The sequence below is a fragment of the Ambystoma mexicanum genome, chromosome 7p, assembly GCF_040938575.1.
Source record: "Ambystoma mexicanum isolate Mex_15411 chromosome 7p, UKY_AmexF1_1, whole genome shotgun sequence".
NCBI lineage: Eukaryota > Metazoa > Chordata > Amphibia > Caudata > Ambystomatidae > Ambystoma > Ambystoma mexicanum.
In genome coordinates this window covers 229,483,572-229,497,815 of record NC_090939.1, presented here as the reverse complement: position 1 = coordinate 229,497,815, position 14,244 = coordinate 229,483,572, and the positions used below count along the sequence as shown (strand labels likewise).

At 50.1% G+C, this 14,244-nt stretch overlaps 1 protein-coding gene across 3 annotated transcripts in view; it reads left to right on the top strand.

Moving 5' to 3' along the window:
• Positions 1-14,244, top strand: part of MORC3 (MORC family CW-type zinc finger 3) — a 918,269-nt gene that overhangs the window by 669,218 nt on the left and 234,807 nt on the right. For all 3 annotated transcript variants that reach the window (XM_069636114.1, XM_069636116.1, XM_069636115.1), the window contains one exon: positions 13,988-14,156. In XM_069636114.1, coding sequence (XP_069492215.1) covers positions 13,988-14,156 — 169 coding nt within the window. The remainder of the gene's footprint in view (positions 1-13,987; positions 14,157-14,244) is intronic.

Here is a 14,244-nt window from a genome sequence, read left to right as displayed (position 1 = left end):
AAGAACCTTTCCAAAAAGAAATGGTGAAAAAAGAAGACCGGGACCTGTTTTTACAGAGGGGGCTCAGACGCCATCTTGAAAAACATGACTCCTGTGATTTAACGTTACCGGAGCTACAAATAGTTTGCGGTCGGAAACAATCATGGTAGTTCGTTGTAAAACCACTGCTACCAGCCATTCTGAGAGACACAGGGGATACGAAGTAACCCCTCCTGCACTCTATTGTAAGATAGGGTGTGCTGGGTCTAGGAATTTAAAAGACTAGTAAAGTAAATTTCACTTAACTTACTCTGGGAAACAGTAGTTCATTCCAGAGAAGGTATTTAAACCTTGGGAAAGCTTGAAAGGCTTCCCTGTGCCACTGCACTGAGGGTGCTGTGTGACACAAATGAAAAGATGATGCCTATGGATTTGGTTATACTCCATAACCAAAGGAAACACAAGAGTAAAACGCATCAAAATACATGAGGGAGTGGGAAAAAAGGGTCACTCTCTCCAGGTAAAATAATCAAGTCCTAAAAATCCAGCAAAGTTGCTGTGGGTCTCTAAGGTGAAGGGATTTAGCACGTGTTTGAGAATCCTCCCTAACAGGGCTGAAGCCCGCCAAAGGCAAAAAGAACAAAGGGATTGTTAGGCAAGATTGTATGCAGTACCCTTTAGAAGCACTACATCAACCCTGACCTCCTGGCAATAGAAACCCAACATTTGGTATAGGTCTGCCCTACACAGGTTTGTAGCGTGTGGAGCAGCCAGGCTCATCTCAAGAGGGGTCAATGTGAGCTGTAGGGGAGTTACAGAGATTCACAGTGGCAAGTGTTCAAATAAACTCTTACACACAGAGTGTTTCTTGGGTTTCTTGATAAAACAATTATTAATTAATTTACCAGTCAGTTATAATAAGCCTTCTTCAGAAGGGAAGAAATATAAAACACCACATAAATATACTTCAAAAATACACACTCTTAATAATCTAAATCAGCAAATACCCATTTGGGATGTCCCACCGGCACTACCTACACCCTCAGGTGACCTCAATAGCCAGGGTGCTGTTGGCATTAATATATCACTCTTGCATTTAGAATATTCATACGTAGGTAAGTACTTTCAGTACATCCCCCTAATGCAAAGTTAGTTAACCCTTTCCTGGAAGGAAGGCAAAACACATAAGCCGAAGAGAGAAGAATCATTCAGGGAGCCCTAAACCAGCCAATGTCAAGTTAGCAAAAAGTCAAGGTGGACTGAAGCACTTCTTGCAGGTAAGTAGAAAGTCTTTTCCAATGTTTAAAATGTCTCGGTAGAATAGAAGAAAATCAAAGTAGGGCCATAAATTGATTAGGCTTGTGAAGTAAAGAAGCTGACAGCAACTCTACACATGCAACCAAGCAAGTCTCCAACGAGGACCAGTGACTACACAACAAGAGATAAGTTCTCTTAGACTTTCAACCTTTAGGTTGAAGAAAAAGTGCAGCATATGACTCCTGTTCCTGTGTAGCTCTGCAGATCTCACTGTTCCTTGGCCTCAGTCGTGGGGACAAGAGGGAGGACTTCTGGGTACTCCTGCACTGCAATAGGACGGTCACCACTCGCAACCGGCAAACTTCAAACAAGTGGCTGTACGGTGTTTCAGCTCCTCGCGTCTACCGTAAATAGCAACACTGCGGTTCCTGGCTGTCGAGATGGGCTTTCCTTGCTTCTGGGGTCCCGCACTCTGTTGAGGGGGCTCAGGCTCGGTCAGTCCTGCTTCCTGGGAGTCTGAAGGATCTTCCTGGAGCTCTTGGCCAGCTTAAAAGCAACACACAAACTGGTGTTCCTCTCCCTGGCTATCCCGTTCCAGCAGCGGCTGCAGTGGATACTCGACCAGCTTTGAGAGGATGTCCAGGTGGCTTACTTTGGAGTTGATTGGTCCCACCAACTCAAAGGGAGAAGTTGTCCTTGCAGGAGCTTCTCTGTCGATACGAAATTGGAGGGTCAGCACAGCAGCAGGGCTTCACCGGGCAAACCAACGGTCCAGGAGTTGCAGCAGGCGTCTTCAAGTTCTTCTTCAGATTCCTTCGTCCAGTGGTCGAGTCTGCCTTCCAAGCCAACAAGCCTTGCCTTTTATGCAGCTTCCTCCCATTCGTTCCAGTCTAGCCGTCGGTCACCCAGCAGGTTGGCTGTACTTGCCGGACCGCCAGCCGGCCAATCACCACAGAATGCATTTGGGTCTCCTAGGTGACTAAGCACAGGGAGTTTCGGGCACCTCCCTCACTTCCTGCCCCCGCCAGACACCCTGGAGCCAGAGGCGGGTTTCATTCGTGAAGCCCACCAAAGACAAAACGAACGGGACAAACCTGGTTTGGCGCGCAGAGTAAATCTTAAGACTGACCTTTCCACAAAGAAATGGCAAAAAAAGACCAGGCCATTTTGACAAAAATGGCACCCATGGGTGCTTTACCATGGCTGCGAATGCAGCCCGTGGTAAAATCCCATAATGGTAGTAAAAAGTAAACCACTGCCACCAGCCATTTAGTGAGGAAAGGGTAATATAAAAATGTTACACGAGAAGCTAGATATTAAGTAACCCCTCCAGCACCCTATTGTAAGATAGTGTGTGCTGGGTCTAGAAAGTTACAAATGTAAGTACAGTTAATTTCACTTTACTGCTCTGGGAAACAGTAGTTTATCCCAGAGAAGGTATTTAAACCTTTGGGAAATCTGAAAGGCTACCCCGTGTCCGTGTCACTGCACTGAAGGTGCTGTGTGATACAATGTAAAAGATTGTCTATGGAGTTAGTCAGATTCCACAACCAAAAAGAAACACAAAATCATATTGAAATACATGAGAATGGGGCAAACAGGGTCTCACTCCCTCCAGGTTAAAAAAATCCAGCACAGTTTCTGGGGGCTCTAAGGAAGAGGGAATTGGCACACTTCTGAGAATTCTCCCTAACAGCGATCAAACCTGGCTCAACGTAGAGAGTAAAACCCAAGTAAGACCCTCAAAAACTGAAAATGGTGAACAAAAAAAACTGGGGCCATTTTGATGAAATGGTCACCCATGGGTGCTGTACTGTAGCTGATGGTTCAGCCTCTGCTAGAAAAGCACAATAGTAGGAAAATTTAAACCACTGCCACCAGCCATTTAAAGTAGTGAGGGTAACATAAAATATGCTACATGAGAATGTAGGATAAGGGACTACTAGGTAACCCCCCAGCACTCCACATAAAATGGGGTGTTCTGAACCTACAAAGAGAATAGGTAAGTAAAGTCAATTTCACTTTACTATTCTTGAGAACAGTAGTTCACACAAACAGTATTTAAACCTTATGAGAAATCTAAAGGATTTCTCTGACACTGCCCGGAAGGTGCTTTGTGTCACCGTACAAAAAGTAGATGCCTATGGATTTTGTCAGACTACAAAAACAGTGGAAAACCATAATGCAAATCAGGTCAACACACATGAGAGAGTGAGAAAAAGGTCTTGCTTGCTCCAGGGTTAAAATTAAAATGTCCTAAAGTCCAGCAAAAGAGCTGGGGGTCTCTAATATTGAAGGGACTTAGCACAGAAATGAGAATTCGAATGGATTGTGTCCTCCAACGTATTCCACATCTTTGACATGTAATGTTCACAGCTGTGTACTTCGGAAACTTTTTCTGCAGAGGGCGTCCTGCGTCAATGGCTTTGGGTCGATGTCCCTCGAAGGCCTCTGTCTAGTGCAACGTCACTGGATGTTCTAAATGGGGCGCACGGTGCCCCGTAGCCTCAGTTCCATTTTTTCCACAAACGTGTTTGCTTCGGAAACTCAGCGCACCTCGTGTATTCCTTGTGAATATGTCTTCTTCTACCCCTGGCTTCAAGACTTGCCGGTACTGCAAGTCGAAAATGTCAATTACCGACCTGCATCATATTTCTTTGTTGTGCTTGGGTGAGAGTCACCACACCGACGACTGTTCCAAATGTCGCTAACTGCTAAGGCCTTGCGGGGAGCGTAAGGGAAAGCTTCAGGTAGGTCGGGGTTCTAAACCCATTAAGTCCCGTAAATCCAACTCTAAGGGTATGTCCACCGAGTATTCAATGGGTGACTCTCCGCGTGGGAAGTAGTCCCGGGGGTTTTGGTCTCGGAGTGGTTCCCGCCATTCGTTGTCCTCGTCTCGGCATTCTAGGAAGCGCTGTCATCGGTCGCCTTCCCCGTCCTCCTTGGAGGATGGTGCCACGAGGAAAGTGGCTTGCCCAACTAAGTCCTCGACTCCGGAGGAACGTGCTGCCTTCAGGGAGCAGATGTTGGCGATTTTTCAATCGCAGGGCACAGTTCCGTCCGCGCCTTCTAACGAAGCTGGCAAGGAACTGTCTCGATCCGTGGTTCGTACGCCTTCGGGCTCGGGTCCTCGGCGCGATCCTCATTGGGGAACCTTCGAGGTCCCGTTCGGACAAGGCTCAGGATGGTTGCAAGAGACATCCTTCCAGGTCTCGGTCCTTGTCCCCAGCGAGACCGCAGAAACCTGCTAAGGGCTCGAAGTCTGCGCCGACTCCGTCAGCGCTGTGTCCATCGGATACGGACGTCGAAGCTTTGCCTTCGTATCAGCCCTCAGCGCCATCGGCCTCTTTGTCGACGCTTTCGGGGCCTTTTGGCTGAAATTTACTGTCGGAGATCCCTGGTACTGTGGATCCTTCAAGGAAGGCTACTTCCAAGTCTGTAAGGCCTGTTATGGACTCGAGACCTTCGGCTGTTCCGAGACAGGACTTTTACCTCCCTCTGGATGACATCTATAAAGAGGAGGAGAGGTCAGATTTAGATCTTGACCAGGTTGAGCCTGATGTGGATCCTGTCTTTTCAGGGGAAGGCCAATTGGAAGACTTGAGGCAATTTCTTCATGACGCTAGTGGCCTGAACACTTCGCCTGAGGTGGAATCTGGCAGGCCTGAGCCTGGAGCTCATGCTGAGTCGTCATACAGGAGACTTATGGCTAGAGTAACTGAATACCTTGGTTGGTCCAGTCCTCCTGAAGCTTTTATGCAGGATGACTTAACAGACATTTTGGATCAAGGTCTGTCCTCTGAACCGGTGTTGCCATTTCATTTAACCTTGCAGAAAAGGGTGGCGGCTGCTTGGCAGGCCCCGGAATCTCTTCCGGCAGTTCACAAATCGTTAACTAAGAAATACTGCCCTTCCGGTAGCGGCCCCAGCTACCTTTCATCTCACCTCACTCCCGAGAATTTGGTGGTTCAGGCAGCTACGGTCACCTCGGGGTAGGCGGCGTACCTCATCATCCCTCCTGATAGGGACGACAAACGGTTCGACAGTTGGGCGTGCAAGGTGTTTTCTGCAGGGAGTATAGTGCTGAAATCAGCCAACTCCATTTGTGCCTTGGCAAGATTCTCACACACTCTGTGGAACTGTGTTTCTCTTGCGGCTGAGCATATTGCACGGGGGAAGAAAGGGTTGGGTTCCTTGCTCTTGTGCAAGATGGCAAGGATGCCGTGTGTGAATCCCTTCAGTCTGGTTTGGACACGGCGGACAGTATTAGCCGGTACATGGCTGCGAGCACCGTTGATACACAGATTTGCGTGGTTGCAGAAGTCAGGTTTTGCTCTGGATGTGCAAGCCCGTCTTTTGAACATGCCCTTTGATGGCACGCATTTGTTTCGCAGCAAGGGTGAGGAGAGCCTTGGGAGGTTGCAGACCTCAAAAGCTGCTGTAAAATCTTTAAGCGCAGCTGTGCATCAACCTCCGCCTTTCCATCCTAGAGGACAGCAGTGAAGGGGAGGATCTTTTCGTTACTACTCCTCCTTTGGTACGACGAGAGGAGCCGGCAGTGAAAGGGGTCAACGAAAAAGTACCCGTGGTGGTCGGGGAAATAGAGGTGCCAAAGCCGCACAGGCAGCTGTCTCTTTGCCTTCAGGCGCTGCCGCAGCCGCTCCATAACAGTCATGAGGCCATGTCCCATGGTTTGCCGGTTAGGGGCAGACTGTCTCAGCATCTCGAAGAATGGCGAGCCATTACTTCGGATGCGTGGGTTCTGGCTACAATAGCCCACAGCTACTGCCTTCCCCTTCTAATGCGGCCTCACGACAATCCACCGGGGAATCTCTCTTTGAAGCTCCCGGATCACTCCTTGTGCAGGAAATCTTGACCATGCTAGAGAAAGGTGCTATAGAACTTGTGCCTGTAGCGGAGAGGAACAAGGGATGGTATTTTTATCCCAAAGAAAGACTGGGGATTGAGACCCATCCTGGACTCGCGTTGGTTGAACAAACATTCTCAGGAAGGACAAGTTCAAGATGGTCACTCTCTCTGAAGTCCTCCAAGTCCTTCAACTTCAGGATTGGTTGGTGTCTCTGGACCTACAGGATGCTTACTTTCATGTGACGATTCATCCCAAGCACCGAAAGTACCTGAGATTTGCGGCTGGTGACTCGCACTTTCAGTTTCGAGTCCGGCCATTCGGATTGACCACAAAGGTCTTCACCAAGGTCTTATGGTTGTGGTGGCAGCGTACCTCAGGCGAGGGGGGGATTCAAGTCTACCCCTACCTGGACGACTGGCTGATCCGATCCATGTGCATTCTCCCAAGCAAGCATTGGATCACCTCAGTCTCCCCTGCCACTCCCTCCACAGGCTGGACTTCTCCTTCAGTTTCAAGAAGTGGCATCTGACACCTTCGAAGGGATTGTGTCCTCTGATGTATTCCACATCTATGACAGGTAATCACCAGAGATGTGCTGCTTCGGAGAATGTCCTGCGTCAATGACGTCGATATGCTCCCTCGATGGCCTCCGTCGAGCCGACGTCACCGGATGTTATAAGTAGGACGCACGACGCCCGTAGCCTCGGGTCCATTTTTTCCGCGAACGTGTCCGCTTCAGAGATCTCGGCGCGCCTCGGTTCTTCTGATTTCCATCGGTTCTTCGAACTTGGTTGTTTGTGAAGATATCATGTCTTCGTCTTCTTCTATCCCGCGGTCGGGATTCAAGAAGTGTCGGGACTGCGGTTCCATGATGTCGCTTACGGACCCACACGACGTCTGCCTCTGGTGCCTCAGTGAGGACCACTCCACCGATGACTGTGACGATTGCCAGTCTTTAACGTCAAAGGCCTTGCGGGAGTGGAAGAAGCTATCTGTAGGTAGGGTTTCCAAACCCCGAAAGTCGAAATCTGCAGGGCTTTCGACCAACTATTCGAGGGGCGACTCTCTGCGTCGTCGCAAGTCCAGGGGGTCTCAGTCCCGGAGTGGTTCCCGCCATTCCTCTGCCTCTTTGAGGGACTCGTGGAAGCGCCGTCACTGGTCGCCTTCCTCGTCCGAGGACTCCGCCAGACAGCGGGTTGCTTGTCCCAACAATCCTTCCTCTCCTGCGGAATGTGACGCATTTCGTATGGAGATGATGGCGATTTCTGAATCGCAGGGCTCTGTTCCATCCGCGCCTTTGAGAGAAGCCGGCAGGGAACGCGCTAGGGCAACCGCTAGCACGCCTTTGGGCTCGGGCGGTCGGTGCGATCATCGGGGGCCATCGAGGTCCCAATCGGACAAGGTGGATCGCTCTAGCCATGCCCGCTCCAGGTCCCGGTCCTCGACGCCCTCAAGACCGTCAGAGCCTGTGAGGTCTTCTAAGAAGACTTTGGCGCCATGTCTGTCGAGGGACTCTCTCGAGGTTCCGCCTCCGAGGAAGACATTGGCGCCGAGGCTCTCGAATGATGCGCTCGGGCACCACCCTCGAGTCCTGTGTCGTGGCCATCAGCGCCACGCTCGACGTCGATTCCATCGACGCCCTCGATGCCTTTTGTGGAGGCTTTACCGGAGTTACCCCGTGCATCGGTGGAAACTCTGAGGAATGCCCTGAAGAAGTCAGTAAGGCCTGTATTTGAACCTTTTTCTGTGCCCTCCTCCAGGGATTTATTCCAGCCTCTGGATTACATCTCTGAGGTGGATGAAGGGTCTGATGAAGGTTTGGTTCCTGACGAACTATTGTCTATTCATAGCCAGATGGAAGACCTGCATCAGTCTTTGCACGACGCCAGTGGTCTGGACACCTCGCCGGAGGTTGAGTTCGGCAGGCCTGAGCCTGGCACGCACGCCGAGTCTTCATGCCGGCATCTCATGTCGAGGGTGACGGAGTACTTGGGGTTGTCTGCGCCACCTGTGGATTTTCTGCAGGATGACCTGACAGATATCTTGGACCAAGGTCCACCAACTGACCCGGTAATGCCATTTCATATGGCCTTGCAAAGAAGGGCGGCGGCGGCTTGGACTGCTCTGGAGAGTCTCCTGGCAGTGGGTAAATCGTTGCCGAAAAAGTACTGTCCAACCAGTGGCGACCCCTGCTACTTGTCAGCGCACCCAACTCCAGAGAGTTTGGTGGTGCAGGCGGCTATGGCCCCAGCAAAGCAGGCGTCGTACCCTACCATCCCTCCTAACAGGGACGACAAACGTTTTGACGGTTGGGCGAAGAAAGTATTTTCTTCAGGGGGTATGGCTTTGAAAGCAGCCTACTCTGTGTGTGCCTTAGTGCGTTTCACTCACACTCTGTGGAACTTTTTCTTTGGCGGCTGAACATATTCACGAAGGGGAGGAACGGGATGGCTTTCTTGCCCTTGCACAAGATGGCAAGGATGCCATGTGTGAATCAGTTCAGTCGGGTCTGGACGTGGCAGACTGTCAGCTGGTCCATGGCAGCGAGCACCGTGATGCGCAGATTTGCGTGGTTGCGGAAGTCGGGGTTTGCTCCTGATGTACAAGCCTGGCTTCTCAACATGCCCTTTGATGGTGAACATCTTTTTGGCAGCAAGGCTGACGAGAGGGTCTTGAGAGGTTGCAGACCTCCAAAGCTGCAGCAAAGTCGTTGAGCGCTGCAGTTCGCCAACCTCTACCTTTTCGTCCTAGGGGACAGCAATGGAGGAGAGGTGCCTTTCGATACTACTCGACCTTTGGTAGATCGAGGGTAGCTGCTAGTCAAAGGGGCCAACGTACGAGTCCCAGAGGTGGAAAACAAGGTACTCGATGTGCCAAAGCCGCTCGGGCAGTTGCCTCCTTGCCCTCAGGCACTGCCGCAGTCGCTTCAGCTCAGTCATGACGCCATGTCCCATGGTTCGCCGGTTGGGGGAAAGCTGGCGCAGCATCTTGTAGAATGGCATGCCATTACTTCAGATGTGTGGTTTCTGGAGATCATAGCCCACGGCTAACATCTTCCTTTCCGGCAGAGGCCTCCCGACAATCCACCGGGGAAAAAACTCTTTGAAGAGTCTGGATCCGCTCCTTGCGCAGGAAATCAAATCCCTGCTGGAGAAAGGCGCTATAGAACTGGTGCCTGTAGCGGAGAGGAACAAGGGATGGTATTCCCCATATTTTTTTAACCCGAAAAAGGACGGGGGATTGAGACCCATCATGGACTTACATGGTTTGAACAAGCTCCCTAGATGGACAAGTTCTAGATGGTTACTCTCTCTCAAGTTCTCCAGGGCCTTCAACTTCAGTACTGGTTGGTGTCTCTCGACCTCAAGGATGCTTACTTTTGATGTGCCGATTCATCCCAAGCACAAGAAGTACCTGAGGTTCGCGGTTGGCGACTCGCACTTTCAGTTTCGGTCCTGCCGTTCGGATTGACCTCCGCCCCGTGGGTCTTCACCAAGCTCATGGTGATGGTGGCAGCGTATCTCAGGAAAGGGGGGATTCACGTCTACCCCTACCTGGACGATTGGTTTATCAGGGCGCGCTCTCCCGAGCAAGCCCTGGATCATCTGTCCGTCACCTGCCACTCCCTTCACAAGCTGAGCTTCTCCCTCAACTTAAAGAAGTCCCACTTGACACCTACCCGCGGCTCCAGTACATCGGAGCAGTGCACAACACATCCCTGGGGCAGTGATTGCCTCTCCAGGTGAGGACTCATCACATCTGCAGATGGTGCACAAGTCTCCCGGCGTTCGAGTTCTTGAGGTTGCTAGGCCTCATGGCATCCTGCATTCTCCTGGTGCCAGAGGCCAGGCTGCGGATGAGATCTCTGCAGTGGGCTCTCAAGATGCATTGGTCACAGTCCTCCGGCAGGATGTCGGATCCCGTTCAGGTGCCGCCCTCGGTCGCCCAGGATCTTCTGTGGTGGGCCGTTGAAGGCAATCTGTTGAAGGAGGCTCTATTTTGGCTACCCTGGCCAGAGATGACGATCGTGACGGACGCATCCCTCACGGGATGGGCAGCTCATGCCACCGAGTTGCCAGTCTGCGGTCGTTGGTCTCCGTCGGAGTCCAGACTCCATATCAATCTGTTGGAGCCGAGGGCCATCAGGCTAGCCCTGAAGGCTTTTCTGCCGTCTGTGCGGGGGAAGAATATACTGATTCTGACAGACAATACAGTGGCCATGCACTACCTCAACAAAAAGGGAGGGGCAGGGTCTCTCCCTCTGTGCAGAGAGGCGATGCAGCTCTGGTTCTGGGCCATCCAGCAGGAAATTTCGATCTCGGCAGTTCATCTGGCTGGAGACGAAAACGAGGCGGCGGACGCTCTGTGCAGGCAGAGCACGGTCTCTCATGAGTGGGAGCCTGGCTCAGGAAGTTCTCTTCGAGATGTTCGCCCTTTGGGGGACCCCACAAGTGGATCCCTTCGCCACCAGTGTCAACCGGAAGTGCGAAAGATTCTGCTTGTGGGAATTTCCTCGAAGAGGAGTCTTAGGGGACGCGTTCATAGTGGAGTGGTCCTTCCCACTGTTGTACGCGTTTCCTCCAGTCCCCGTCATCCTGCAAGTGTTGCGGAGGTTACGGAGGTTCAGTTCCTGAATGATCCTCATTTGCTCCGGCATGGGCCAGGAGAGCGTGGTACCCGGACCTTCTCGACATGTCCACCTGCCCTCCACGCCGTCTTCCCTATCGAGACGATCTGCTCTCACAGGAGGGGGTCGGGTTCTCCATCCAGAGGTCAAGTCTCTCACCCTTCATGCTTGCTTTCTGAAAGGTTGAGATGCAAGGATTGGGACCTCCCTGAAGACGTGATGGAGGTGTTGCTCTCGGCCAGAAGGCCAGCAACAAAGTCCCTGTACCGTTGCCGTTGGAGAAAGTTCTGCGAATGGTGCAAGGTTAAGAATGTGGATCCTTTTTCACGTGACATTCCTGTGGTTCTGTCTTTTTTGCTTTCGTTAGCCCACAGGGGCCTGCAAGTGGGTACCATTAAGGGTTACCTAGCGGCGCTGTCCATATTTAAGCGCTCGTCTGAGGGGTGTTCTGTATTTTAAGATTCCTTTGATTTCTCAGTTTCTTAAAGGGCTCACTAATGTGTTTCCACCTTCACCTTTCCAGGTGCCTGGTTGTTATTTGAACTTAGTGTTGAAGTTCCTGATGGGAGCTCCGTTTAAGCCCTTACATTCTTGTCCTTTGAGACTGTTGACCTTTAAAACCGGTTACTTCTGCTCGCAGAGTGAGTTCCAGCCACTATCCGCTAAGCCACCTTTCAAGGTGTTCCAAAAGGACAGGGTTGTCCTTAGGGTTCGTCATTCTTTTCTGCCGAAAGTTGTCGGAATTTAATTTAAGCTAAAGGTCATTCTTCCGGCGTTCTATCCTCCTCCGCATCCTGGTAAGGAAGAGGAGAGGCACCATAGGTTGGATCCTAGGAGAGCTTTAAGTTTCTACATCTCACGCATGTCCCGGGTCAAAGTGGACGATGAGTTCTTTGTAGGATGCGCTGCAAGGCGTTTGGGACAAGCTGTTACTAAGCAGACTTTGTCTAGATGGATTATCTTGACAATTTCTGAATGTTAACGTTTTGCGGGAAAGGACCCTACGGTAGGCCCATTCTACTAGGGGTGTGGCTGCCTCTACTGCCCTACAGAGGGGTGATCCCATTCGTAACATTTGTGAAGCAGCCACATGGGCCTCTGCCCATACTTTTTTAAAACACTTCTCCCTGGATTCTATCCATGGGCAAGATTTGGCTTTTGGCAAGGCGGTCCTCTATTCTGCAATTTAACTGGGCATTCTAAAATTCTAAATTCTTTTCCCACCGCCATACGTTGGTACTGCTTTGGGAGTCTGTCATAGATATGGAATACATTGCAGGACACAATCCCTTCGAAGAACAAGTTACTTACCAACTGGTAAAGTTCTTTTGATTGGATGTTCCTCCAACGTATTCCACATCGCCCTCCCAGCCTGCTCTTCTGGAGAATTTCCTATGCGATTGCAGCTTACGTTTCCTCAAGGCTAGGTGCAGTCAAGCAGGCATTGCGTATGTGCATGTCGCATGTTATGGAGGAAAAAACAAACTGAGGCTACGGGCGCCGTGCATCCTCTTTATAACATCCGGTGACATCGCCCTCGACGGAGGCCTTCGAGGGACATCGACCTGACGCCATCGACGCAGGAAGCCCTCTGTGGAAAAAGTCCGAGTTGGGTACTTCGGAAACATTACATGTCAAAGATGTGGAATACGTTGGAGGAAAATCCAATCGAAAGAACGTTGCCAGTTGGTAAGTAACTTCTTCTCCCTAACAATCGGTTATTTTATATGCAAACTAATCAACTGTTTTAGCACTTTTGACGCCCTTTCATTGTATCTAAAAATATACTCGCCCATCTAATTTGTTAATGATTATAAAGTGGTTTTGGGCTTTTTATGTTTTGTGCTATTTCCCATTTGAAAGTACTTAACTGTAAATGTGTATTTTTCTCAATTATAATTGGTTATTTATAACGCGCTTGAAACCCAGAGGTTTCAAAGCTCGGACCCGGGGATGGAACCTGTGTTGCTCCCGTTGTCTTGCTTCTGAAGCGAGCGCATTGCCCCGGAGTCGTATATAATGAGGTATATGCGCAATCCTTTCTTTGCTTGCCGGTTGATAAACTGAACTTTATAACCACTCCACCTCCCCCAAGAGAGAATTTTGACGACTAATGCTTAACCACTGCTACTGTGATAATCAGGAGCAGCTTTGTGCAAACCTCTGCCTAATGCTACATGATGGTTATTCTAAGCTCTCACTAACAGACACTTGAAAAACCTCCCTAACAGGAGCCACAGTATTCTCAACTTCTAGTTCTAATCTATTGGCAGTCCCATTCAGACCGAGGATTCATTACTGCTTGCATGTTGTCATTTTTGTGAGCCAGATTATAACTATGTAAGTGATAGCGGCTTTGACCAGATTAAGGCCTGAATAATACACTACTGGGCACATTGCTTCAAGGTGAAGAAGACGCTGAAGAGAACACACTCGCACGCACACTTGCACGTGCACTCTCGCGCACGCACACTCTCGCGTGTGTGCACACACTCGCGCGCACACACACGTACTCGCGTGCACTCGCACGCGCGCACTCGCACGCACACTTGCACTCACACTCGCACGCACACTCGCACTCGCATGCACACACTCGCGCACGCACGTGTGCACACTCGCACGCACGTGTGCACACTCGCGCTCACATGCACACTCGCACGCACCCACTCTCTCATACTCTCTCACACTCTTTAGGATAATGGGGTGGCCAGATTCCAAGGGTAGCACGTGCCACCCCAAGCCTCTCCCTTGGCACACCACTGGCTATAGGCACCACATGGAGCAGTGATGTTGACTGGCATTGTACAAAGCCCAACAGGGCCACCTTGGAGGAATGTTTTGGGGAGTTCACTTTGTTGGCACAAGAGGGCAATTCAGCTAAGGTAGAGTACTGCATGGAGAAGAGGGTGTCAACAGGCATTACACAGGGGCCGACATTGACTTGTCTGTGCTTTAAAGCCCCATGTTGCACTCTACCATACACCTAAATACATGCCCTTTCGGATTAAGGTCCTCTAGGGCTTAAGGTGTAGCTTTCCGTGACGAAGTGCAAGGGATATCATTAGTAGGTTTGTATGTCTAAGGTCATGTAATGTAAATTCTGTTATCCCTTAGATTTGGGTGCATCAATGCCACTGACTTCAGAAAATATTCTTAACTGTAGCCTTTTAGTTTCCCTTTAATAGCTAGTAATTGTTTGTGGCTGTTCCCATTTCACTTAAGAAACCAATACATGTTTTCTTCCCCTTATAAAGAGATAAAGAAAAACTGAAGACTCTGCGACTGGAACACATGGAGCACATGGAACATTTGGAGCAAATAAAACAAATGGAACAGTTGGAGCACATGAAACAAATGGAAAAGTTGGAGCAAATAAAACAAATGGAAAAGCTGGAGGAAATAAAACAACTCCAGGAACAGCAGGTATTCAACTGCTTATTGCCATAATTTACTAGTATTGTCCCATGACGTTTGAAGGAGTTTCGCACTAAAATGTGTTAATTGAAATAGT